This window comes from Gopherus flavomarginatus, chromosome 13 (assembly GCF_025201925.1).
Source record: "Gopherus flavomarginatus isolate rGopFla2 chromosome 13, rGopFla2.mat.asm, whole genome shotgun sequence".
NCBI classification, from domain to species: Eukaryota; Metazoa; Chordata; order Testudines; family Testudinidae; genus Gopherus; species Gopherus flavomarginatus.
Window position 1 is genome coordinate 22,088,935 of NC_066629.1, and position 27,756 is coordinate 22,116,690.

A 27,756-nucleotide genomic window follows, 5' to 3' on the forward strand; every position below is an offset into this window, starting at 1 on the left:
CTTTTGGCTCAAAACAAAGAGGGCACTACCCACTCTGCTGGCTCAAGGCAAGCACAACCCAGCATGCAGGAAGCTACAAGCAGATAATATGCAGGTCTGTCTGCTTTAGACTACTGTCCATTTGCTATGATCAGAATCGTTCCCCCTCTTTGCATAGATAGAAGTTACAGGCACGGCATGATTCTGCAGGAGCACAGAGTGTACGTGCAAGTGCATGAGAGCCACTATCTTGCCTGACACCAGGGTGTCAACTGGGGACCTCAGAGATGAAGAGTATGAGTTGCTATCGCTTGGGCTAAAGAGCAATTGCTCCCTGGCTGGGGCTGTAACAAACTCATCTCCCCTGTGCTCATCAGACATACCCCCTTAGCCACAGCAGGCTTTTCCACCCCTTAAAACCTCCCCAACTTTGTGACTACTGGTGCAGCTCCTATTGTGGTGGAATTAGTGTATACAAGGTCATAGCATTCAACACTCCCTTCTCATTGCCCGGTGCTGCCAACCCCAAATATTCAAAAATCAGGAGCCAGGCCCCCTCATAATATAAGACTGCCTTTAAAATCAAGCAGTTTTATAAGATGACACAGAGAGTTACTTTGCATTTACATCAGCGGAATGGAGATCAGAATCTAGTCCTTAACCCTTTGCACTCCGTAACCAGACCCAGAGTGGCAGAAACCAAATTGCCTCTCTCTGAGCTGGGTTACTGCACACTATTGTCTTCATTCTTGAACTTTACTGCCAGTTTGAAAAGCTCTGCATATTTTCTCAGTACATGTGAGAACAGACTATACCACCCTGGAAGGTTCCTTAATCATTTTCAGTTCTGCAGGGCTGTTGCTGAGATCCTTTCAGCTCATAGGCTACCAGTATGTTGCTTTTAAGCTTTTTATCTTTGTCTCTCTCTGCATTGACAAAATCCTTAATTAAAAAAAATAATAATTGAGGACTGAGCTCTTTTTGGAATCCAGATCCAAAGTGTAGACTGTTCAGATTCAGGGTTTTGATTCTACCCACTATGGACCAGCTGCAAAGCATGGACCTTGACTTAACTTCCTTCAGAGTGTGGAGTACTTAGATTTGGGGTTCTGGTATGAAGCTTCTCTAATAAAAAGTATTATGGGGGAAAATGACACTCCCATCCCAAAATAATAACCCCATTTTAGTGTTGAAACTGAAACTAAGCACAGACCACAGGCCCGCTGAACGCCCTTACTAGGTGTAAATCCAGAGTAACTTCACTGATGTTAGTAGAGCGAAATCAGTATTAAATCGATGCGAGGGGAGAATCGGCTCCATCTCTGGAATTCTCTGAAGGTATACCTCATCCTGCCTTGGTGCAGGAGATGGACTGGCTGACTCTGGAGGTCCCTCCCAGCCCTACTTGTCTATGATACAAAGCACAGTGGCCTTTGCCTTTGGATCATTCCACGTCTACAGTTTGTCGACATTTTATCATCAAAAAGCTGGAAGGGGTGTGTGCGTGTGTGTGCGGGGGGAGATGAAATGGGCATATCGAATAGTATGACCCTTTCACGGAAAATTTTGGTATTTCTCAAAATATTTCATCCAAACGAAATGAAAACATTCAATGTAATCTCAATCAAAATGAAAAGTTGTAGGGTCTCCTCTCAATTCTTCTCCTTCCCTGCCCCCCCTTGCCCTTTTCCAAGGGGGAAAAAAAGGAGATAAAGAGAAGAAAACAAAACCCAAACCGCTCAAATTCTTTCATTTCATTTGGACAAAAAGGTCAAAGGTTCTATGGGAAAAACTCAATTTTTTTTCTCATCCTTTACAGAAAATGTTCACAGAACACACTATGTTTGGCCACCCCAGCTCTGCCAAGCAAGCTCTGAAATAGTCACTCATTCAGCTTTGAGACCCGCTGCTGGTAGGGCCTAGGCAGATGAGAGTTTGATTCCTGTCCAGTGTGAAAGAGTGTTGGGGTGCAAAGGGGGTTAAAGTTGTACTGGTCACATGACTGGTGGTCACATGATATGTGGTAAGCTGAGGAAAAAGTTAGCTTTTTGAGCTTCTGATTGATTTTTCCTTTTTATCTCCCACATTCTTCTCTTTTTTAAATGCATGGCAGAGCTACCTAAAGCTCTAGATGCATGCCCCATGACATGGAGTTTATGAGAGATCAAAATCTAAATAGATAAAGATACAGGGATCATTTATACCTAGTATGATCCATTAATTTTCTCCCCTACTTGTACTCATCACCTTAAATCCTAGGGAGATCCCATCTTATATACAACACATTTTATTCACCATATTCATTTTAATTTCAACTATATTTTGTGTACAAGTATTTCATGCAAGTGTGTGAGAGAAACTCAGTGAAACTGAAGTCATTGACCTCACACTCTCTAGCCCTGCCCACATCTGAAAGGAGGTAAAACTCAGCTCCTGATGGCAAGAAAGTCATTATTTTCAAAACAAGCTGCAGAACCGGTTGCTGCATCTTGATCAAAATTATTATTATTATTATTTTTTAAAAAAGGATGTAAACAACCCTTCCTTCCAAAACCTGGTTAGGCAAGAATGTTCTGGGTGTGGGCTGCCTTGTATAATTAATCGCACAGCTGCAGCTTCTGATCCCTTTTTAACATCTCTCTCTCTCTGGCTCTACCCAGCATAGTTCTGGTGTTCTCCACCTCCCAGCAGCTCAAGGTGTGTCATTTAGGCAGAGGCTTTCCTGCATTCCGCCTCCACTCGTTGCTGACCCAACCACCAGCAAGGTTGCCTGATCTACAGAGAAGAGCAGTTGGACAGAAGATCTACCCCCTGCCAAGAGGGCTGAGAAAGGAGCAAGGGTACAGAAAGGACAAATCCTCCCTCTGCACAATGGAAACAGGGTGTGCTGCAAGGACCAATGGTGTGGCTGGGAACCAAGATGATGTGACTTGTCCTTCCCCGCCTAAGAAAGAGGGACAGGAGCTGAAGAAGTCCACCAGTCCCAGTGGGGGCGAGAAGGAAGGTGCCCAAAGCACCGGCAGTCCTTCTCTTGAGACGGGGAAACTGAAGAGCTCCATCTACTCGGGGACTGACTGGAAGAGGCCGATCATCCAGTTTGTGGAGTCGGACGAGAAGAAGTCAACCTACTTCAGCATGGATTCAGGGGACGGGAAGAAGCCATCATACCCTGGGGTGCAGCTTGGGGATGTGAGTCGCCCCCCCATCTCCTTTGTAGACAAAGGGGACTTAAGGAAACCACTCTTCTTTGCAGAGTCAAAAAAGACCTTCTCCAGTGAAGGAGAGGGAAGGAGGTCATTGTACTCAGGTGGGCAGATAGGGGACCTGAAGAAGCCCTCACTCCCTCTGGTGGAGACAGGGGACCTGAAGAGACCTAGCTACAACAGAGTGCCTGGGTCGAGACCCCGGGTGAAGCTGGAAGAGGTCCTGTGCGACTCCTGCATCGATAACAAGCAGAAGGCAGTGAAGTCCTGCCTGGTGTGCCAGGCTTCCTTCTGCGAGCTGCACCTCAAGCCCCATCTGGAGGGGGCTGCTTTCCGGGATCACCAGCTGCTGGATCCCATCAAGGACTTTGAAGCCAGGAAGTGCCCGCTGCATGGCAAGACCATGGAGCTGTTCTGCCAGACAGACCAGATGTGCATCTGCTACCTCTGCATGTTCCAGGAGCACAAGAACCACACCACAGTGACGGTGGAGGTTGAGAAATCGGGGAAAGAGGTAACGCTCCCCACTGCCTGTTCCCATCTTTCTTTCCACTCATCCAAATAGTGGATAGCTCCCATTCTGTTCCCACCCTGCAACTCCCCCCACCCCAAAGAATGTCTCGGTATAATGTTACTTACTTTGGGGGTGGAGCACTGGAATGGACGTTGCTGGTGCACTGGATGATATTAGTAAGGGGCTGATCTTGGGGATAGATGTGGGGCAAGCTAGGTTCTAGTCCCTGCTGTGCCCCTAGCTCACTGTGTGACCTTGAGCAAATCATTCAGGACCCAATTTTTTAAGAGCAACCTCAAATTTTGAATGCCTCAGTTTTTCGGTTCACAAACCTAGGCAGGTAGGACCTAATTCAGCTTCAAAGTATCTCCAGTTGGGGACCCAAAAGTGGTGGTCCTCAAAAAAATAAAAATCAGTGGCCACTTTTGAAAAGGTTGGGCTGAACCTCTCCGGGGTTGTTTTTTCCCCCGTGGAGATGACAATACTGCTGGCACGCTCTTTGTTGGGACAAAAGCTGCCTAGTAAATGCAAAGTGCTATCATCACTGAGCTGTTCACGTGTACAGAAGCTTGTAGGACTGGAATCCTATTGGAGAGGAAGTCTGCAAGAGAATGTAGTTGCCTCACTAAAATAAGGGCTAAAGAAAGACCTTCCCACCTTTATTTGGTTTATTTACTGAGTGGATGCAGTACGGTTACTACAGAGGTATGGGATTGAGGTCAGGGCCCCATTGTGCTAGGTGCTGTATTGGTTAGTCCTTGCCCAGAGACCTTCCAATTGAAATAGATAGGACAGAAAAAGGCCCATTATCCCCATTTTACACATGGGGACTTGAGGTACACAAAGATCAAGTGACTTGCCCAAGGTCACACAGGAAAGTGTCAGGAAATGGACCCAGATCTCATTCCTGTGCTTTAAGCACAAACCCATCCTTCCTTTGAGGATTGGGAAGCCACTCAGATACCATGGTGAACAGGAAAATACAAATGCCAATATGGACAGAGCGGCTGGGAATTCTTCAGTAACACTAAAAACAGAGAACTGGTTTAACTCTTTCCAAGACCGAGCAGAAGGAAACAGCCCACCCTTTTCAGTTAAGTGCATGCAAGAGGGATTTCCAGGGAATCTAGAATGATCAGATGTGTTAATGTTTAAGAAGGGCAGCAGGAAAGTCTGTCTAATCTCCATCCTCTCCTACACTGTTTGCAGTCTTGCTTGTAACATTGTCCTCATCTAGCTGCTTTTTAAAACCAGCCTAAATGACGGTTTGCTCATATCTCAGCAACTCTCTATATAAAGAAATCCCATCTAAATCCGTGAAGGTCTTTCACAGTCTGCAGGTTAATTTCATGCCTCGTTGTTACATTTGATGCCTTGTAGCATCTGCATCGCCTCTGTTCCCTTTAACATCATGTCTAATCTCAGGGAGGTCCCTGCTTAATCTCTGTTCTCTGCCTTAAAACACTGTCTGCCATGTTCTCTCTAGTTCTTCTGATTAACTCAGGTCTCCCAGCAGCCCTGCATCCTCGCTGTTGCTTGATGAACCTAGAATATCCTGACTGTAAGCAAGTGACCGCAACTGCGCAGCACAAAGATAGCCTCCTCCCGCCCCCAGGACTTAAGTGATGTTATCTGATTTCTCATATCTGTCTTTGTCTATTTATTTGGCTCTCATTAGTGCCACGACTGAGCCCCTGGGGAACTCAAGCAGGACTTCAAATACATCCCTGAACTGTGTTATTTCCACTGCTTGCTAAGCCTAAAGGATTTAGGGGTTTATCCGTATGAATCACACACATGCACAAGGGTTTTCCAGACTACAGGTTTTGGCCATGTTGTAACTGGAATTAATTGGAAATCAATTAGTTTAACTGTAGTTGCTCATTTGTTTCTGGTGCTGGTTAATGCATTCTAGGCTGACCCATAATGAGGAAGGAACATGGGAGAGTATCTACATTAGCATTTATAATGGCTTGTGAGTGGTGGAAGCTAATTAACGAATTAAAAGGCCACCACAAACTGGAGTCAGAAACTTCCCACAAACAATCAGGTCCTTCTGCTGCTCATCATCTGACAACAAGGGAAATCTGTAGGGATTCTCCTTCCTTGGAATCCATTGAGATTTAGCCCAAATACATGGGATTCTTGCAGCAACGTTATTTTTCTTTCTTGTTATACTTGATTCTATTGATTGCTTTGAATGCCTGAGAACACGGTAAGATGCACCAACCTGTCACATACCCAACTATGTTCTCCTTATCGTAGATACTTATACAATCCCCTGACGATAGGGTCTGAGCACCTCACAATCTTTATAATACATTTACCCTCACATCGCCCCTGCAAGGTAGGGCAATGTTATTATTCCCATTTTACAGATGGGAAACTGCGGCAGACAGACAAAGTGACTTACCCAAAAATCACACAGGCAAGTCTGTGGTGGAGCAGGGAATTGAACGCTGGTCTCCTGGATAGCATTCCACCCACCGAACCATCCTGCCTCTCCCTGTCTTTCCCTCTGCTACACTGCAGAGTATCCACTTAAATCCTCCCCAAGGCACCCTTCCTAGTTAGTTTCCTGCTACAGATTTAAACTAACAGTAACACATCCTCAGGGCCAGGCTGTTGAAAAAGCAACAAATCATAAAGCTAAGATAGCAGTACAAAATGTCGGCAAATGGTGGCTGCTGATAGCAAATGCACACACACAAAACTGATTGGCCAAGAGAATTCTGCAGCACAGATGACTCCCGGCATTTTAAAAAGAGACTCAGTTCACAAACAGTTTTGCAGGCCTGTTTTCAAACGAGAAAGTATCGGAAATACCCAACCACCACAGATCTGTAAATAACACTGCATTACCGTCCATCCCTAGCCTTCATACTCTGCATGTCAGATCAGATCTAGTGGAGAGTGCTTTGATTTTTTTTTTCTTTTCCCTTTAAGGAAAAGTTTACATTGTACAGCAGGTTTAATGAAGTGGTTGAGAACTGACATTCAAGTGACGGGAACTGGGCGTTGCTCATTTCAACAAAGTGGCTTTAAATGGAGCGAACAAGGCTTTGAAGTTGACTATTCATTCCGATGGTCTGGGGTGCTTCGACTCAGTGCCCTTTCTGTATTGTTACAGGCTGTCTGCTACAGAGCAAACAGTCACTGATATACACAGTGGAGGCACTTTTTTCCCCTCCCCCATTGATGTAAGGCGATGTTTTGGTTTGGCTTGTCTATGAGACCTTGTGTACACTGGAGGTTTCAGCCACTGGAGAAGTTTTGCTGCTGTTGTAGATGTGATCCTAATGCAGACACTCTCTTCGAGGGCAGCACATCTTGCAGTGATGTAGTTATTGACAACCTGAAGGCTGGGTAAGCTGCACTACTGCAAATCACTGCTTAGAGCAACTTTGCTTCTCCATTAAGATTTTGTGCTGGTGCAGTTATAGTCACAGGGCCAAATTCACCAAAGTAGATGAGGCCTGGAGTAACCTGAGCAGGGGTTCTCCAACCTTTGCATTCCACAGACCATTATGGGAGGGAAAGCTTGACCCAATCCCTCCACTGTTTGGTTCTTAAACTATTGGAAAAAATTGAGCAGTATGAGAGCAAAGCCAATAGATCTGGACCTTGGGGAAGCCTCCCATCACAGGGGAATTTTCCCTAAGTAGCGTGGAGCTGCACAATGTCTCTGTGAGACCCTAAAAATCCCTCCTGTAAGGCTGTCCCTATGCATTGGTGTGGGGGTGGCTGAAACATCACTGTGCTCTGGCTATTCCCAGTTGCCAAAATAGCCTCTTTGGGCCACAAGCAGCTGGGTGGAATTTAGGCCAGCTCTGAGTGCTTTAATCTGCACTGGATGCTAAACCGGCCTCCTAGGTAGCCCCAGGATAAAGGCACCCAAAAGGCACCTTTGCCCAAACCCTCTGGATATATTCAGACCCATAACTGGATTCGAAAAAGAATTGGATGAGCTCATGGAGAATAGATTCAACAATGGCATTAGCCAAGATGGCGAGGGACTCAACCCCATGCTCTGGGTGTTCCTACACCTCTGATTGCCAGAAGCTGGTAGTGGACGACAGAGGATGGATCACTCGATAAATTGTCCAGATCTGGTCATTCCCTCTGAAGCACCTGTCATTAGCCACTGTCGGAGGACAGGACACTGGGCTAGAAGGACAATTGTCTGACCTAGTGTGGCCACTCTGATGTACTTACCCAATAATGAATTGGGACTTTTGTCTTCAGATCTTTTAATTCTCTTGTCATGAGTTCTGCTGCATTCAAATTTCCTTCTCTTTCCATTCTACCTCCCAGCTTACTTTTAGATTATTTTCCCTGTTCTTTTCTGTGAACAGTTTTTGCATCTTCCATCCTTTTTATAAATTACCTCTCCACAGAGTACTCTAATTTGCTTCAGTTACCAACCCCCCGCCACCAATCCACTTGATTTAATCTGCATCTTTCTTGTCTTTTGCTGGTGTCTTCATAAACTTTCCCATCTGCCCTTGGCCCTGGTGCCATATCAGGTGTGGATAAGTACAATATTTAGATTCTGGCTACCTGAATTGCCTCTATGATTTAGATCAAAAATGGCATTCTTGCACTAAATCATAGAGAAGTAGGGTGACCAGACAGCAAGTGTGAAAGATCGGAGTGAGGGTGGTGGGGGGTAATAGAAGCCTATATAAGAAAAAGACCCAAAAATCAGGACTATCCCTATAAAACCGGGACATCTGGTCACCCTCTAGAGAAGTATTTCTTGTTAAAACACCTGCCTCATTCCACCCTAGAGGCAGCTGCATTTCAGTGCTGGAGGCAGGGATAATTATAAAACTTATACAGTGAGCTAGTAATAATTGGGGGAATCTTATAGGGATCCATTTTCACAAAAAGTACTATCAAAATTCAGGATCATCATCACCTCCATCCATCAGCTTCAGTTCTCTTGACAGTGCTCTCTATCCAGTCCTCCTCCCTCCAGAAAGAGTCCATCCATTCCAAAGAAAGCCACAATGCCCTGCAGACCTAAACCCCTCCGCACTGTCACTTGCTTTCCAGCCACACCACCAAGATCTTGTTCCTGAAAATGATACCAATAACCCTTACGAGAAAACCACCTTCGTAATCCAACTCTTCCCTTGATTAACCATTCAGTGCCCCCAGAAGGTAACCCCACAGGCCTGGCTGTCTGTGAAAAAACCCCTTGCTGTTCAGTCTCATTTCTGAATTTGAGCTGGCTATTAGAGGATAATGGGGGCTTGGATCCAAAGGGTTCGCATCCCATGGCGTTCCACCTCTGCACTGATGGTTGACTGTGCCCTCTATATGACATTGCACAGCATGAAGGAGAGAAAGAGAGCCTTCAGGAAGACTGCTACATGGTCAGGGACTGTTCCAGAATAGGCTGCTCCAGGTAACCTATTCCCTAAAGACAAATCAAGGAATTAAGTCTCATCCCTTCACCTTCCAGCTCTGAGGTCCAGCAAAATCTCCTCTATCTTAGATATATCAGTATTCCGCACCCCCATTGTCATAGTATCTTTTCCTGAGGCCAATCCACCTTCCCTCTTCCTCTCATTGTACGTTAGCTGGAGCTAATCAGTGAAGAAGCCCCAGACACATCCTTTCCCACAGCCAATCTCTGTACACCTGGAACACTGGGATATGGCTCTATATTGGTAGTCACAGTCCAACAGCCCAAAGGGGCCTTCCCAGACCTAGGAACCGTAAAATGGTTTAGAGGATCACAGATACCAACTTGCAAAGATTGTTCTGAGCGAGATTTCATGGGAGAAACAGGGATGCAACTTTTAACTTCGCTGAGCTATACTGGAGTGGCTGCATTTTTATTTGTTTTGGATGGGGCAATAGGAAAAAACCTGGTAAATGATGTTTTCTCTGATAAATAGGGACTTATTAAAGAGGGACAGTTTGAACCAATGGGTCTTAAAAGCTGCTGCAGTTTGCTCAAGCTGGCACTCTGATACCATGGTGATGGGCACAAGTGTAAGAACCTAGTAGATAGATTTCCTTGGCTTGAGCTTGGTTGCGCTTGTTTGGCTGACTTTCTGCTGTGTGCATTCTTTATGTTGTGCAGCTAATCACTTAAATCGCATGGTCCTCTTTCCACTACACGACTGGATGACTGAAACCTTTAGACCCTACTTACGCTACAGCTATAATTAAGATAGGGAACCTACTTACAATGTGGTTGGAATGGCTAGAAGTAGCTAGATGACCTACTTCTGTTAGCCATGGCTGTAGCAGCTCATTCGCCTCTGTGGTGCCCAGGTACCCCATAAACAGGGACAGAGTGGGTTACACACATAGTGAGTGATCTCAGCTGCCAGTGTAGCCAGAGAGAGTTAAAAGTACTTTGGATCTTTGAAACTAGCTTTAGCTGAAGTATGGGATATGGCACAACTGAATGATATTGTAAGCAAACCAGCATTATATCCAGATTCCCTGACCTAGTTACAATTATAGTGTAAACCCAGCCTTATTACCCCGAAGTGGAAGACCTTGAAATAGTCACACAAATTCTCCTGACACAATTCACTATGCTGTGCAAAGATGATTGTCACCCATCTTGGCCGATCCCAGGGATTGGACCAGGGACCTCCAGAGCTTAAGATATGTATCACTACAACCTGAGCTAGGCTCTAGAGGTGGGAACCAGACCATCCTCACCCTTTGAGGACAGAATGTCGAGGGAAACACGGCAAACACTGATAGATAGGTTACACAACTCATAACTGCATAGGTATTTGGGCTCTCTCTCTCTTTACATGAATATCCTCATTGACAAATAAATCAGTTGTACAAATGTTCGTGGGAAGCCAATAAAAAGGACTCATGAAAGTATCAAAGCAAAGTTGCTGATTTAGACCAAGCAAATGTTCCCAGTCACCCCCACCTCCCTTTTTGTTTTGCTGCTTTCACCCAGCTCTATCAGAACATTAAAACCCTAGACTCAGAGCACGTTAATCCACAGTCCTGTCTCAACAGAATTCCTGCTGGGGGCGTCATCCCCGGTTGCAACACTAATCAAATGTCATTCCATAATTACATGAAAACTGCTACTGCTGCACAAACACGCCCTGGGTTGGGCCCTTCATTTCATACCCAGCTGAATTTTGAAACAAGCCTCTTTGCCCTCCAGCTAATGACTCCAGCATGATTAAAAGCAGTACCATTTGCAATCCCACCCTTCCCAATCAGGAAATTCTGCTGCTTCTTTTGCTTAGGAAGCCACATCTCTTGACCCAACTGAAGACATTGGGATCTTTTCCAGCTGCCAGTGTATGATATCCATTGAAGTGGTGCCAGGAGCCTGTAGCTCCCAGCCATTATGATTCAGGGCCAAATGCATAAGTAAAAGCAGAAATTCTCTTTGAAGTAGGCCATACGCTGCTGCTCCATTTCACAGGTCTCCCCCTCTCCTCCCTCCCACAGGCCGAGCTCTCGCTGCAGAAAGAGCAGCTGCAGCTGAAGATCATAGAGGTAGAAGATGAAATGGATAAGTGGCAAAAGGAGAAGGATCGCATCAAGGTGAGGATGGGACATACTCTTTGGCTTTCCCCAACTTTCCCCTTCTCACCCACATGCTTTCCGCTGTTTTTCACACTTTCCTGCCCCTTTCACCTCCCCCCTTTTCCTGTGCTCTGATTCTCTCGTTCATATTCTCACATCACACCCATTTCTCCCTCCCTCCACTCCACTCTTATCACCTGATCAGCCACACTTATTCTAAGTCTGGGAGAATGGTGTCCACTGCAGTTCTCACAAGACACACCCTGCAGGAGACCAAGAACGCACAAGATGGACTTGCTAGATGACTATCCTTGTTACCTCCTTGCCTGGGGTTACTGGTGCTCTCTCTCCATCCAGCAATCATCACCAAAGGCTCATTCACACACAGAGGTTGGGTTGGCTCAGCTATACTGGCATAATTAAAATAATTCAGCCCCTGCAATACGGATCAAGTTACACCAATGGAAAGGTGCCTTATACTACTAAGCTTATTTCTGTATGGGAAAGGGAATAAGCTATACTGATATAGGCACCTTTATATTGGTATATCTACATTCATAGGAGGGGACCAACGTAAATATCAGTCAACATAATTCACACCCTACCTGGACACCAGGCCCAACCAAGTATGTACAGTCAACAAGAAATCCTGCCTTCTCTCAATCCTTCCACAACTGTGCCTTGGTTTTCTTTTTCCCTTTAATATTATTTTGGGAAGTCAACCTAGAAAGCCTAGGCCTGAACATGGGGCTATCCTTGGTCATTCTGGGACACAATTTCAAAAGGGCCAAAGGACCAATCCTCAAAGGTATTTAGGTAATTCCATTGGTTTCGGTAGGAATTAGGCACCAAAATACTACTGAGGACCTGGGCCTAAGTGACTTAGGAGCCCAGATCCTATTTTCAAGTGTCACTTCAGAACCTAGGACTTTCTTGAAAGTCCAAGGGAAATAGGCTTGTCTACACTAGAAATGTTTGCTACTGTCACTACACTGGCATAGTTAACATGGCAAAAACCCTTCAAGTGTGGACACATTCATGCCAGTACAAACGTGCTTATATGGGTGCATCTTAGTGCAGTGTATATAAGCTCTTACACTATAACTGCATACACACTAGAAGTAATACTGCTATAGCCATGCTGGTAGAACACAACCCTAGCAAACAGAGTTATATCAATGTAACTTTTCTAATGTGGCCAGAACTTAGAGTAGGATCTCTGCTCCCATGGACTGGCTGCTGAGAATGCTCTGTCACCCCATGAGCCTCAGTCCCAACGGTTTCACTCTAGTAAACCATTCCCTTTAAGTGACAGTGATGAATCTTTATTTTGCAGTGGCACTCAGAAACCCCACCCAGGGTCAGGGCCCCTGCTGGGTGCTTCACAAACACAGGCAGGGTCCCTAGCCCAGAGAACTTACTGTCTGGAGAAGTGTACATGGAGACTTCTTAGACCCAGCCTAGGATTTCAGCCTCTCCAGCTTGCATTTTGATAGATTAGGGGATCTGCATGCACAAACGCTGCCTAATGGGATGAAGGGGCCTGCCCATGTGTGGAATAGCTGGAGGTGCTGGGGAGGGGTCTCTGCCTCCTGAATATACATTGTGATAGTGTTGGATTGCTGGAGTCCCTGGTCCGAGCACCTCATGCCACGTGCCTTCTATATCCCCCCACTAGAACTTCACCACCAATGAGAAAGCTACCGTGGATCAGCATTACAAAGAGCTGGTCCGCGACCTGGAGAAGCAACGGGATGAGGTGAAGGCTGCCCTGGACCAGAGGGAAAAGACTGCAGTGGAGAACATAAAAGAAATCGTGGAGGAGCTAGAAGAGAGGGCAAAGCTGCTGCAGGAGGACAAAGAGACCAGGGAGCAGATACATCAGATCAGCGATTCGGTGCTCTTCCTGCAGGTAAATCGAGGCTGTATCTTTCCTCTACTCCTGTTTCTACTAAGAAAGGGATACCTCTGATGGGCAGATGATCCACAGGCATAACAGAGCGGGGTCAATTTACGCTGGCTGGCAATCTTGCTGTGAAATGTTAGAGACTGTTTTTGGGAGACATACCCCTGACATAAGCAGGAATCAACTAACTAAGCAGGGTATCCAAGGCTTTCAATGATCAGAGGAAGTTCACATGATACTGCATTGCCTAGGAGTGATGCACAATCTTAGCTGATTGACCTCGATACCTTTCATGAAACCTAACATCCCCCAGCCTCCTCAGGGCCCTAATCCCCATTGTATTTAACCTCTCCTGTACCCCTATCTCTCCCTAGACTCCCCTGCATCCTAGCCTCTCAGTACTTTAACCTCCACACCTTCCGGTTGGCAGGAATTTGGCACAATGATGAGGAACTATATTGCCCCGCCATCTCTCCCGACTTACAGCGTCTTGCTGGACGGGGACACCATGAGCCCGTCGATGGGGCTTCTCCGGGATGATCTGCTGAACGTCTGCATGAGACATGTGGAAAAGATCTGCAAGGCAGACCTCAGCCGGAACTTCATAGAGAGGAATCACATGGAGAACGGTAGTGTTTCCCTGAGCTGCTCCTCCCTCCCCCTTTCTGCTTTCTATTCGTATGCAGAGTTAACCCCATCTCCAGGTCACAGCATTTCCCTGTAAAAACACTTTAACCTTATTTTTTTTTCCCCATTGAAATTTTCCAGCCCATTCCCCAAACTCCAGCAAAGGAGGTGAGACAAAGTCAGCGATCAGGTCAGAGCTCAAAGGTCAACAGATGTAAGCTTCCGAGTCACTTCTGAAGATTCATAGAGTCTAAATTCTAAGGCCAGAAGGGACCACTGTGATCATCTAGTCTGCCCTCCTGTGTAACACAGAATGGACTTCGCCATCTGTGACTTAGGCCTTGCAGCACTGCTTGCAGCAATGCTTAAATCTGTGGCACTTTAGAAAATTTTACCAATAGTTTAGTGAACACTGCTTAAAATCTGGCTAACAAGTCCAAGGGTGTTCAGACTGCTAGGAAAAGTTATTTCAGGTAATCCAAAAACTCTTCACAGCGTTCGTATCTGCAAGCCACAGGTACACTGAAAGGCGGCAGAGTTTGTATCTAGTGACTGCAAGGAAATAACTCTACAATTACTTATTGGCCTGAATTAACAGACTCCCTGAGTCAACCCAACAAGCTCACCTGCAACCCATTTGATCTTTCATTGTTAAAAAACTTCACTGGGAGAAATAATGTATTAGTGGAGTGAAACTGTTTAATATCAGTCTCCAAAGAGACTCCGCTTGTTGTTATAACAGGTGCCTGCTTAATAGTCTTGCAAAAAGGCAGAACATTCAAGCAGCATCCTGAGAGTTTAAATACGGCAAAAATAAATCAGAGCAAATAAACCACATCTCTATTCGCTAACGTAAGAGTCAAACCAATGCAATTAGCAAATTAAACATTGGGTGAAATTCACCTCTTTGCAGAGAGCTAGCAGAAGGCTCATACGCCACTCAAGGCCTCACAACACAGCTGAAGTCAGATGTAAGCGGCACGTAAGCCTTGTGCTGGCTCTTTGCACAGGGTCAATTTTGCGCATTTAGGACTATGCCTGACACAACACTTCTCATCCAAACCAGTTCCAGAACTCGGAGCTGTTTGCAATTCAGTGCAACTTTTTGCATATGTCTTTATTATGAGTCACACTAAAACCCCTTGATCTGAAAATCCTCACAGAATGGGGTGTTTGCAGTCCCACATCCAGGTCTGAATTTCAGTCGCTTGGGCCCACATCTACGCACCCAAGAGAAAATATCCCTCATCTTTAAGTGGTTTCCACTTCTGGCCAGTGCAGCAGATCACTCAAAGGGAAATGCCCAAGCCCCAAAGCTGTGATGTGGCTGTTTTAAACGAGGGGTTTAGTAGGGGGGCCTCTTTCAAACTGACTGCAATGCATTTTACTCAGTTGTTCAGATCTCCGAGTAGCTGGAATCCCCTTAGGTAAGGGGTTGACTACTATAGGGAGAGTTAAACTGGAGGCCATAGGAAATCTCACACGGACGGAGACTGTGCCAGCTGATGACACAGGTGCTCATGGATAGCTGGTGGACATAAATTTAGGTTGGGTTATAAAATGTCAGCTTCTGTAAAGTGTTGCTCCTTCTTGATCAGTGGGATTTCTGTATGGGGAATCATTAATTCAACGCAGACGGTACATTCCTCATGTGCAGTTAGATCCAAGGAACAAACTTAATTCTTTGCTGGCAAAAGGTGCCAGATTGACAGCTCAGGAGAACAAAGTCCTTTATTTACCCAGGTTCAGCAGCCAGCTGAGCATTTTAACTCCTCACTCTGTCAATACACCTTTGCCCAAATGTCTAAGATCCTCACCCAACCAATATGATCGGAGGCCTCTGCCTCCAGAGATGGGGCTGGAATTCAGTTTCCATGGCCCAAGCAGAATTTGACTCCCCTCTTCAGAGACCGCAGCTATCATGGGCAAGGGCCAGGGCCTTAGAACCCACTGACTCGTTTCACACTATCTGTTCAACTTTAGGGCAGCCCCCTCATAGGCTCCTCTCCTTTTTCTCAGGCGATTTGCCTGCAGGCGGAGAGGAGGTCTCTCCTATTCCAATGCTCGTGATACTCGGCAGATGGGGGCATCGTGACTAGATAAGCTGACCCAGCTCATCCCCAAGAAGGCTCCCCTGTGACCATGGTGAACACGCTGAGTGAGAGCCACAGCCCACCTGAGTCAGGGGAAGTCTTCCTGTTGGCGTTTAAGAACTTCAGATCAAACTCTTTGTTTGGAAATGGATAGGAGTGTATCCGGAAAACATTTGATGGGCATGTCCCAATGCACCCCAAAACTAGCATGTCATTCCCTGGATACCTGCTAGCGGATAACAACTCTCAGCTACCACCAGTAGTGGCCCAGTTTGAGACTTTGACCTACCAGTGAAAGGATTTGATTCCAGTTCCATTCCCCTGAGCCATCAGGTTATCTGTCCAATCCATGTAATACCAAGGAGAATTGTGCATTAGTGTCAGCTAGTGAGGAGGCACTTACTGTCCATCCCTCAGCTCTTTGGGAATCATCCACAAAGCTGCTAGTAGAGAACTTTCTTATTTTGTCACACCGAGCCCTGTGCTTCTTGTCACACATTCATGGGGATCTCTAGCACTGGTTCATCGAGTGGCTGAGTCCACCCTTTCAGTCCTCTACCTCTTCTATGAGGAACTGCTGCTTCCCAAAACATTGGTTACTATCTTCTCACTAGTGATCTTGGGAGCACAGTCTGCGTGGAAAGAGGACAGAGGCAGATGGAGCGGGAGGCTGCTATGCAGTCAGAGAGGCCCGGATATAGCAAACGAGCGCATTGTTTAAGACCCCAATTTCACCAACAGACCCTTCTGCACAGAGCCTTGATGCATTAATGATGCCAACTCTGAACAGAGGGGCAGGAGGAAAGAGGACAGGGAGGAAAGGCTAATGTAAATTCTGCCAGGGACAGGTCTTTATTAGACAACTTTTCCAGCAGGATCCTGTTGAGACAGCGGCTCCAATCCCGAGCCTAATGGAGTTAATGGGAGTTTTGCCACTAAATTCAAAAGGGATGAGACTGCCTTTGACCTTGGAGTCAAATCCACTTAGATACCTTTGTGCTGTACAGCCATCCTCGCTTCACACCATTCCTAGGGCATTCCAAGGAGCCCTAGACAGGAATTTCACAACTAAGGAAGTCTGTTTTCAAAGGATCCATCTTGCAAGGGCAAAATGGTTTCTCCCTAAAGGTCTGAGGAAGGCCAAAGGGGAAAGCCCTGACCTGTGCTGCCCCATCCCACCTACCCCTCGCATCTGCTTCTTCCAGTCCTACCTCTTGCTGACTCAGACTTTGCTCTGCTCCTCCAGGTGATCACCGCTACATGCTCAATAACTATGAGTGGAGCCAGCCTGACAACACGAAGAGATTCTCCATGTTCCTTACTCCAAAAGGTACCATGACTGACCCTTCTCTCTCAAGCTCTCTGTCTGCCCACGGCCGGGCTGCCTCTAAACAAAGCAGAGCGCACATGACTCAGAGATGCAACATATGGCTTGTAATTTGCTTCCTCTGACCGCTTACTTTTCACATCACCATCCTGGAATCGGGCAAATTCAGCCCCTTCATACTGTTCATGCCAGGTTTGGATCTGGCCCTGTGTCCTCTCTCTAGCCTAAAAACACAGACATTTTTGTGCTCTCTGAAACAGTGCAACAGACAAAGTGCTGCCCAGGGTAACTGGCTTTGAATGCTAACATGCTTCAGTGCAAAGCCTGGAGGAGCCCAGAAGGGCTCAGGGCTTGTCTCCCTCAGACAAATGTGCGCTCTGACCTTGTCTTAGCCACCATGAGGCAAAACTCTAGTGAAGACAGGGCAGTCTGAAGGTTTAACATGGGTTAGCAGATTGAGCTCTTTACCTCAACCTGTTAACATGTATGAAAGCTCAGGAGACTTGGGATCTACTCCCAGCACTGCCAAGGGATTGCTGGGGAACATAGGCCATATCACAGCTCCACTTGCTGAATAGATTGATCCTCTCGTATGGAGAACTGCACTGAATACCATTGGTCACAACGTTATCCATCCCCTGCATTAGTAGGTGGACATATTACAGTGCAATAGACATTATGGACTGGATTCTAGCAACTCTACAGGGAGCAGTGTTTACTACTCAGAGCTGTCCCACTGAAGTCAATGAGACATTCACATTAATAAACCAGATGGGATTCACAGGTTAGTAGTGCACAGAGCTGGCTGAATGCTGCAGAGCCATGGTTGGAATTCACACCAACGCCCTCAGCCACCCCTTGCTGGTTTGTTATTTGCATGTACACACTGTAGGAGAAGCAGCTGCTGCCCTAACAGTGCCCCGATTGGCATGAGAACAGGGGATTCATTCCCTAACAAGGCTACTCCTTAGTTGGTATTTGCTCTCAGTCATTTGCGCTTTCTGTTTTAATCAGCCAATGAGGGAACAAAATCAAGACCATGTAATTTAGGGAACAAATCACCTACTATGAAGAACAACAAATAGCACAGAGTCAGAAAGTGAATAGTTCCCAAAAGACACGGGGGTTTGAAAATGGTTTGCCCAAAGATCTCAGCAAAGAGTTACATGTAGTAAAGCTGTTTGCAGACAGCAAGACTGGTTCGTAAAGGATTCACGAACAGGAGAGAGCTGGATCCCAAACAACTATTCCTAATAATGAACAACTTCACAGCAAGTTATCAAACCTGTACATTCCTTTGATACCCATCTCAGTGCATCTCTCCCTGCGTTTGAACAGACACCCCCTCTTGATACAGTGCTGGGGCCCTTGCACTCACCTCTATTAGTTTTCAGAGGGAGGTTTTTGCCAATAGGGGTTTTGTGACTGGGAACCCCAGGGAACCCCTTAGCACTTGCTAAATACAGGGACAGTCATCTGCTTCAGAGCCCTCTAGCACAGTAGTTCTCAAACTGTTGTACTGCTGACCCCTTTCACACAGCAAGCCTCTGCGTGTGACCCCCCTTAGAAATTAAAAACACTTTTTTATATATTTGCTGGATGCAAAGCAGGGTTTGGGGTGGAGGCTGACAGCTTGCAACCTCCCATGTAATAAACTCGCGACCCCCTGAGGGGTCCCAAACCCCAGTCTGAGAACTCCTGCTCTAGCAACAGTAACTAACTCAAAAATCCTCACAACTATCCCTGTGGCATGGGTGTTATGCTCCACGTGGGGAAACCAAGCAAGGTGAAATGACTTGCCCAAGGTCACACAGCAAAGTCAGTGTCAGCACTAGAATTGGAAGTCAGGAATTCCTGGCTCTCAGCCTGTTCCACACACACCACTCTCTAAAGCAGATGATTTAGTGCCTGTGCAAATAAGCAGTGAGAGGTCTATCTAGAGGATGTACTACAAGGAAGCAAGCGTGCAGTGCTTAATCTGATGGCCCCACAGTACCATACACGACAGCCTGCCATACCAGCTAGTGCAAAGTAATCCTAGTGGACACTAGAGAGAGATGTGGTCAAAGGTTATTGGACCTGGATTCATTTGCAAATCAGTCGTTTGTGGCCATCTCAACCCCTCATCTAGCAAGGGGCAGCTCGCTGTCTGTTTAAACCACCTGCCCACAACTGAAAAGCTGGAACAGGGAGGTTACTTGCCCCTGTATTTGGTGAGCTTTGCAAGGGAGCGGTGCAGATACTGCAGCTACAGCATGTGAAAGGAACATGAATGGAAATGCTAAAATGAGAGCAGCCCACAGGGTGGCAGTAGATGAACTTCTGAGATCTGGCTCCTTTCCTCTTTGCATATGGCCTCGGTGCCTGGTAGCTTGGAAGAGAGGTACACAGCGGAAACCCACACCCCTGCAGCAAGTGCTGGGGAAACCCTGAAGCACAAGTGGTGGAGGTGAAGTGAGAGAGAGTGTGTGTGTGTGTGTGCAAGAAACTTTTCCCTATTACAAGTGTCTCATGTTCAGAGTCCCAGCCTCCCCCTGCAGGTATCTCTGCAAGATAATCATGCTGAAAAAGCATGAGTGGGCAGCTTAATGTAACTAATGATGGCGTTTTGTTACACTGACGGAGCTTTGTTCACACTGCTCAGAAAGAGGGAGAGAGAAGCAGCCCTCCTCTCCCACCCAGGGCATTGTGAAAAGAACAGATGGACAATTCTTTTGCTGCTTGGACCGAGCCCTCTAGCTTGCTTTAACCTCACCTGTACCATTGCTAGTTCTGATTCAGTCTGTTAATGGAGCAATACCAGGGCACAGACCTAGGTGTGGGTCATCAGGAGCGGATTGCTGAACTGGATTCTCTTGTCTTGCAGCCAATTTCAACAACCGAGCATGGGAATATTCCTCCTTCCAAAGCACAGAGGAGACACTTGGCATGGGTAACTCTGCTTTCTCAATGAAAGGTATTCCTACCACCTGTGCCAGGGCTTCTCGCCATTTTCTACCTCCTCCACCTCCCTTGCTTCTCCACCCTTGCCCTTTCAGCCACTTTTGAGGCAGCTCTAGCTCACTATTTGAACCTTTTCTATTTGGTTTATATCATCATCATCTATATTACAATTGGGTTCAGGGCCCCATTGTGCTCAACATAGTTAGGGAGAGTCTCCGCCCCTTATAATCCAAATAGAGACAAAGGGAGGTAGGAAATATTGTTATTCCCATTTTACAGATAGGGAACTAAGACATAAAGAGATGAAGTGACTTGACCAAAGTCATGCAGGCAGTCTGTGGCAGACACGGGAACAGAATGCAGATCTCCTGAGTCTCAAGCCTGTGGCTTACATATGACCATGTTTCTCCTCTCATTTCTGTTTTGTGTAGATTGAAAGCTTGGGGCACAGACTATGTTTGTACAGCACCTAGCACAATTGGGTCCTGTTCTTAGTTGGTCCCTTGGCACTACCAGACTAAACACTGGCCCTGTTCCTTAGGTCTCTCTTCATTTCTCTGTAACATTCTCTCATAGCCCTGTCTGTACGACCCGCAGGCTAGGAGGATTGTCTCCTTTTTACCACATGCTCTGCCATTAGACTCCCCTCAGCAGGAAGGGCCTGATCCAAAGGCCTGGTGAGGACTCCTGCTGACTTCACTGAGCATTGCCCAGGGTTCCAATGGTGAAGGAGCTTTGGTAATCTTGGAGTCTGCCTAATGATTCTAGTTTGTGGCACAATGGTTTATTAGGGCCTGGTGCCAGCACCATCCATTCCACATCACACATGTGCGGCGGTTTCTTGGCAAAAAGACTCTTCCCTTCCTATGCAGAACTTTGAGACCATACAAACACCCTGCTAACGTCCACCTTCTCTCACTGGGTCTGGCCACCTCATACCTACTCCTGCATTTGCAGCCCTGGCCTTCCCCTTCCTCCGTTGGGTCCTGCTGAGGTTTTCTAAAGTCCCCCCAAAAGGTTGGGATTTCAGATCCCTAGGCAGCTTTTTAAAATCCAGACCACCACCTCCTCCTCTGTTTCTGGCAGTTAAGAATCCGTTAAAACTAACGAGATAGCTGTTGGGTAATTATCAGTCCTTTGTTTGCATTCCCAGAGAGCTCAGGTCCCTCCGCCCAGCAGGTGCCAGGCCATTATACAGGTTGATGATTACACAGACAAGGACTTTTGCCCCTGGAAGGCAACATCACGAAGTAACATAAGCTCTTCTCTTTTCCAGTGGGCAATGGAACTAAGATGCCATATCAGTTCTCCCAGATAGGGCAAAGTTCACCTGGTGACTTCAGCAAACAGTCCGATGGAACCCTCTTCACTAAGACTGGTACGGGGTTTTTGGGATTTTGCAGCTTTATACTTCTCCCTATCTGCCTCTTCCACCCCATCGTTCAGAGGTCAGTCTGTAGTGACTGACCTGAGGGGGGTGTTTAATCCCATTCTCTGTTGCTCTCCCTGTGAAAGGGAGACTGGAGTAATGGCACATGTGACCCCTGAACACTCATTCTGGCTTGGTTATGGGAGTAGCTTAATGCGATGCAGGATTTTGCTCAACTTTGGGGGTTGTCAGATCTAATGAACAGTTTATGGTGATTTGTTGGGTGAGGAGAGAATGGAAAGCAAAGAAGTTATTTGGGCAGTGGTGTGGGGGAGGGAGGGAGTGATTCTAGTGAATGACATTCCTTGACCCCTCCTTGTAATATCCTAATGGAGACCCTTTACTAACTTAATAATGTGGGAGGCAGTGTGGCCTAGTAGATAAAGCACTGGATTGGGACCCAAGAGACCTGGGTTCTAATTCCTGGCTTTGCCACTGGCCTGCTGGGTGATCTTGGGAAAGTCACTTCCCTGCTCTGTGCCTCAATTTCCCCATCTGTAAAATAGGGATACTGATATACTTTGAGATCTACTGACAAAAAGTGTTACCCCCACCAATTAAAACAGAGGAGCATGCACTTTCAGGGTGAAATCCTAGCCTCAGACTTCACTGGATCCAGGATTTCACCCTCTCCTCCTCACTGGCTACTGCCAAGGGTTGCGATTGCATCAATTCCTGCTAAACAGGGTCACGCCTGGCCAATAGATGAACAGGAGAGCTCAGGATAAAAGCTATGGTTAGAGTTGCTGGAATGCCATCTTTCAGCTAAGCTGTAAACCCAAGGTCTTGATTTTTTGCAGTAATTAAAGATCCCTTTGCATTCTTTGTAAGAGTTAGAGCAATTAGTCTGGTATCTTGGACTAACTTTAATTTAGCTAATGACATTCTGCCTCCATAAATTCCCCTGACATTCTAACTGGATAGGTTATTTGTTCACTCCTTTCCCCTGAACTGTTGAATGGTGGTGCCACCATTCTAATAGGGGCTGCAATCCACCCCAGAAGTGGCAGCGTTTCGATCGTAGACGATATGATTCCTACCTATGTGTATTTTCTAATTCTGTAATTTGCGATGGTGCTTGCAAGAAGGGGTATTACACAGACCAGATCATAACCCCATCACTGCTCCTAACTAGCTGTTTTGTATTGTCACAGCTTACCCTGCAATAGTGAGACACCAAGCTGCAAAGGTGCAGCCGCAGACATGGAAATCCTCCAAGCAGTCCTTGCTGGTAAGTAATAAGACCTGGACTTGTGCACTCATGGGGCTCCAGCAAGAGAAGGAACTGCTATGGGAGCACCCAGGACTTTGGGAGTTATAGGAGTGTTTCACCAGTGATAGTATTTCTTATTTTTCATAGTCAGCTCTGTGTTATTGAGAGATGGGCAGAGTTGCATGGTTCAGACGGGATTCCAAACCTGCCCATGGCTCAGAAACGTTTGGCTGCAGGGTTTTGGTTTAACTCCATTTCAAATCTTAATTTTGGGGCTTTAAATGGAAATTTGCTCCAGTCTAGACTTTGCCAGAGTCGCTTAGACCAGAGGATCTCAAACTGGGGATCAAGACCCCTCAGGAAGGTCACAAGGTTATTACATGGGGGGGTCACGAGCTGCCAGCCTCCACCCCAAACCCCACTTTGCCTCCAGCATTTATAATAGTGTTAAATACTCTAAAAAGTGTTTTAAATGTATAAGTGGGGGGTAACACACACAAAGGATTACTGTGTGAAAGGGGTCACCAATACGAAAGTTTGAGAACCACTGGCTTAGACTCTGCAATATTACTGTTCACTGCATGGGGGTCACCTATTATAAGTGTGGTCTATGGTGCCTAGAAAACACACACTGTGGAGTCTGTGCACCACAGACCATAGCGTAAGACCACTTCACATACTAATCACAGAGTCTTGAAGGCTGATGGGGTATATTACTGGACAAGGATCAATCTTTATGAAAAGTGGGCCCAATTCATTGCTACTTTGTACCTTATGACTACTTTGGAGTGGTATAAATGATTACATAAAACACTCCTAGATCCATGTGGTCATGTTTTGCACCCATTTCCCCCTGGTCTAAACAACTACCAGTATTACCAATCCCATGTGTTCAAATCTCACAAGCCAGGCCATCCAAAACTCAAGAGATTTTAAAAATAGTACATTTGGGGGCTGGTTCTTTTTACTTGCCTTCTGCTTTTTGAGCCTTTGTAGTTGGCTAGAGGCTTACTTTTCTTTAAAAAACACCCAAAGCAGAGATTCTTAGGTAATTGCCTGACTCCAGGAGCTGGGGCTTCATAAAAAACACCAAATATCTCAACTCACAGGAATCAGAAACACTAGACTACAGAAGGTGCAAGACCATTTTATTTAATTCCAAAATAAAAACCATACTGGATTAACAAGTCCTTAACAAAACAAGTGATCACATAAAAACCTACTTGAACGTCTCTCTCCTGGTTCCTAAATCTCCCTTAGGACTGAAATATCTTAGCATCTTGCAAGTCTAAATTAAATGCATGAAGAACTCTTTCTCCCCTTCCCAAAAGAAAGTTTATCTTTTAATGATTATTATGCATTTGTAAGAACATGCCATCACCTTAGGAATGAGAAAGGGAAAAAAATACCAGGAGTTAAAAGCACTTACCAGCTAGAGAAGAAGAATGCAGCAACCACTTAGAAAATGGCTGCTTTATAGTGACAGCTGTTTGGCTCTACCAAATTTAAAGGACTAGACCCAGAAAGGCATACTGGGAAAAAATGTTCCCATAAGAGATATCCCTGCAGTAGAAGAGACCAGAAAGTTGCTGCTGTAGCATACTATAATAATGAGGGAAGCAAGGCTAGAGAAGCGGATTTCCAGTTCCATCTGAGAGTGATGAGATTGAGGGTAGATCTACTATCTACTAGGAATGAGCCCCACAGTGGGCATGGACCTGTTGTGACAGTCCAGTTCCATTAACACAAATCACACCCTTACTAGTGCCCTAAGAGTCGGGGTAGATTCCTCCCCTGTAAACACCTGAATATCTTTCTCATGCATATAGTAGTCGGGGGTATTTTATTTGTAGAGCTTATATTCACCAGATAGACCTGAACCAAACAATCCAGATGATATATATGAGCACTAAAAAGTTGCAAAATAGATACATGTCTCTGGACTGCTGTGGCTCTGTAGGAGCTGTTACAGTCTACTGGGCCTATAATCTGGCTTTTAAAATAGCCTTAAATATGTATTTAAGTAATCCACCTTATAAAAGGCCTGTAAATATTAATTCACAAAACAGACTGCAATGCTCTAGGAGGCCAGAACTGCAGGCCCGCAGAGAGTTATTTAAAGGGAAGCTTTTCTTCTTTCTTTAATTACGCTGGAAATTGGAGCTGTAAAGCAAATGGAATTCACACACGAGAGGGCATTGAACAGCAGGTATTAGAAATGTGGGCTGAGCAGCAGGACTGGCTGGACATGTTACATCCATCCATCCATCTCATGCTCATCATTGCACAGTGTATGCGATGTTAATTGGTATGATTAATAGAGATAAGCCCAAACCAGTCCTTTTAGAGATCTACCCAACCCTTCCCAAGATGCGATCTGGATCTAGGTCAGTATATCATGATGAAGTAAAACCAAGGCTCTCTTTGCTTTTACCCCATTGGGCCAATGCTAAGCAGAGATATCTATATCATGAAAAAGCTGATTCGCTCATTTACCTGTGTGCTGGCTTATCGCCTATTCATGGCTGCACTAGTTTTGACAATTTGGGACTCCTTAGAACTCTGGCCGGATCAGCATATTTTTGGAGTGGATCTCACAGGGCCCAGCAACATTGTTGGGAGCAGAGGCATTTGGATGATTTCTATAAGCAATGCACTGCATTCTAGAAGGTAATTAAGAGGACCTGTTGAGCTGGTGCAGCTACGCACAGCAGAGAAGTCATGGTAGATTTTACCAATACAGGTGGCTCTGAGTTGAAGATCTTGTCTGAGAGGTTGCAACCAACTAGTACAACTAACCCATAACATGGCTGTTGTGTTTTAAAAGAGCTGCAAGCTCCCTCATTCCAGCCAATGTTGTTTTTTGCAATACACCCTTCCCAAGGGTAAACCCGGCCAAATCATCTGGGCGGTAACAGCAGGATGACTCGGTTAGATGATGATGGGAAGTAGCACAACTGAAAGCAGCAATGAATAGAGTAGGGGAAAGTTTGTAAAATAGATGCTTAAGTTCAGCTTTGTTCCTGCCCCTTTATCATTCATAAAGATTTGCACAAACTGGGTTTTGTTTACACAGACTTTTGAGAGCTGGGCTGTTTTTCACACAGAAACCTATATTCACATGTGGACTTGAGGACAGACAACAGCACTGGTTATTTAACAATGGTTATTCCTTACAGTCACGTTTAAGGGCTTTGCGTCATCCAGCCAGAGAGCAGAAAAACACCATGCAGTTTAGCTGACCATCACACACAGTGCATAGTCAACGTCTGTGAGCATCCTATAAATTCAAATTTTAGTTCATCGACAATTTTAGTTCCGAACAATGAGTAGCTACATACAAAAATCAAAGGGTGAAATTCAGCCCTGTCCAGAGGGCTGGTGGCAGACACATGCACCCCTTAAGTCCTATTTTGAGGGCTTACGCGGGATTTAATTAATGCAGATACTTGGTGTAGACCCTCTGCCTCAGAACAAAACTCACCCAAAGTCTGTGTGCAGCTGGAGAATAAGGGCTACGTTTGCAATGAATAAGACAAGCGGCTCCAGTTTCCAAAAAGGGGGAATGGGTGGTATCGCTCTGCTAAAAGAGCAGCTGGAACTATTAATATGTAACGGTTTGAGTGGAAGGGGTATGTGGGAGGGTTAATTAGATGGAGGAGGCAGTGCAAATTTTGCGCAGGTCAAGGACAGACTGCAAGCTACAGTCCTGCTCTGAATTCACATGCCCCAAATTCTCCATTGCAGTCACACCACCGCCCCTTTTACGTCAACAAAGGCAACGGATTAACTTCAAATGAGGCACCTTGAATCCCGCTGTCCATGGGAAAAGCCAGATGTGCCGTGAATGGAGAACCAACCAAGAATTTTCACATATGAACCTGCTACTATATTAAACTTCCTGCTCTAATCTCTGGAGGGGCTGGATAGGGTGGTCGGTGCTAGAGGAAATGAGGACTTTTCCCAGCTCATAATCAGTCCCAGGACTGTTTTATATTTCCCTTGAAAGCTCTGCCGCCCCGGAGAACTGTAACAAGCACAACCCTTGTAGATTTCTTATTCCCTGTCTTGCAACACCCTCCTCTGCCTGCGGAGCAGATTGCTCTACTTCTCCTACGTGTTTGGGGGAAGGTGGGATCTTGGATATGGTATGCACTGAGCCTTCCCCTCCATAATATCATACCATGTGCTTCCTGCTCTCCCAACCACATAGTCATCACTGAATGCATTTGTAGAGCTGGTGAAAGGTGCCAAGTTGGAGTCTGAAGTGCTCTTTGAATCTACAAGGCAGGGTCATCCTGGGAACTGGCAGGCCAAGCTTTGTCTCCTCCATCCACCTGCCTCAAACCTAATCTGCAGACATTCCCCCCTCCCCCAGTGGGAAGGGCAGCTCTGTCCCTGTGAACCACTCAATCCTTGGCCTCTCGATGGAGACACTTCCCCTTGCCAGTGTCCAGTGGTTACCACATGGTGGACACCGCCTCTGCACTAAGGAGAGCTCTGAGTCCCACCCACTCCTCTCACAGTGGCCACCAAAGATGCATCAGACTGTAACCACTTCCAGTCACTCCTCCCCTGGGCTGGCTGCCAATCAATGGCAAAAAGGCTCGACATCCCATTAACGGGCCCCCCCAGCCACCGCTTCAAATTCAAAAAGAAAAGGAAAATCCATCCCACTAATGGAAGATTGATTAGATGTCTTAGGTGGGCTCCTCCCTCTCCCCGCAAATAAAATTGGCTTATATATTTTGGTTCCATTATTTTTTTCTGGATCAGGAATTTTTTGTTGTTGTTGCTCAGGGTAATATTTCAGGGTTGTTTTTTTTCCGACTGTGCTCTGGACAGAGCGGTCACATGACTGTTGCCAGCCAGAAAGCAGGGCAGAAGCGATTAGTGTTCCAATAATCCAGCTTAGTTTTTTCCTCTGAGCAACAGGGAGGGGTCATTGTAACTATGCAAAATCTCCAAGAGCATCAGAGCTTGCTGCTG

The 27,756-nt window shown here is 46.0% G+C and overlaps 1 protein-coding gene across 1 annotated transcript; it reads left to right on the forward strand.

The window, feature by feature from the left end:
- Window positions 1–2,571: 2,571 nt before the first annotated feature.
- TRIM29 (tripartite motif containing 29) lies at window positions 2,572–27,336 on the forward strand. Its single transcript, XM_050921956.1, has 9 exons — window positions 2,572–3,696; window positions 11,152–11,247; window positions 12,908–13,141; window positions 13,566–13,764; window positions 17,102–17,185; window positions 20,049–20,138; window positions 21,402–21,503; window positions 22,709–22,785; window positions 26,515–27,336. Exons 1-9 carry the CDS (start codon window positions 2,851–2,853, stop codon window positions 26,575–26,577), a joined length of 1,791 nt encoding a protein of 596 aa, XP_050777913.1. The 5' UTR covers window positions 2,572–2,850; the 3' UTR covers window positions 26,578–27,336.
- Window positions 27,337–27,756: the final 420 nt, after the last annotated feature.

Coding starts and splice junctions, on each gene's coding strand:
- TRIM29 (XM_050921956.1), top strand. CDS start 2,851: ATGGAAACAGGGTGTGCTGCAAGGACCAATGGTGTGGCTGGGAACCAA. Junction 13,765..17,101: donor GAGGAATCACATGGAGAACG/GTAGTGTTTCCC, acceptor CTGCTCCTCCAG/GTGATCACCGCTACATGCTC. Junction 21,504..22,708: donor AACCCTCTTCACTAAGACTG/GTACGGGGTTTT, acceptor GTATTGTCACAG/CTTACCCTGCAATAGTGAGA.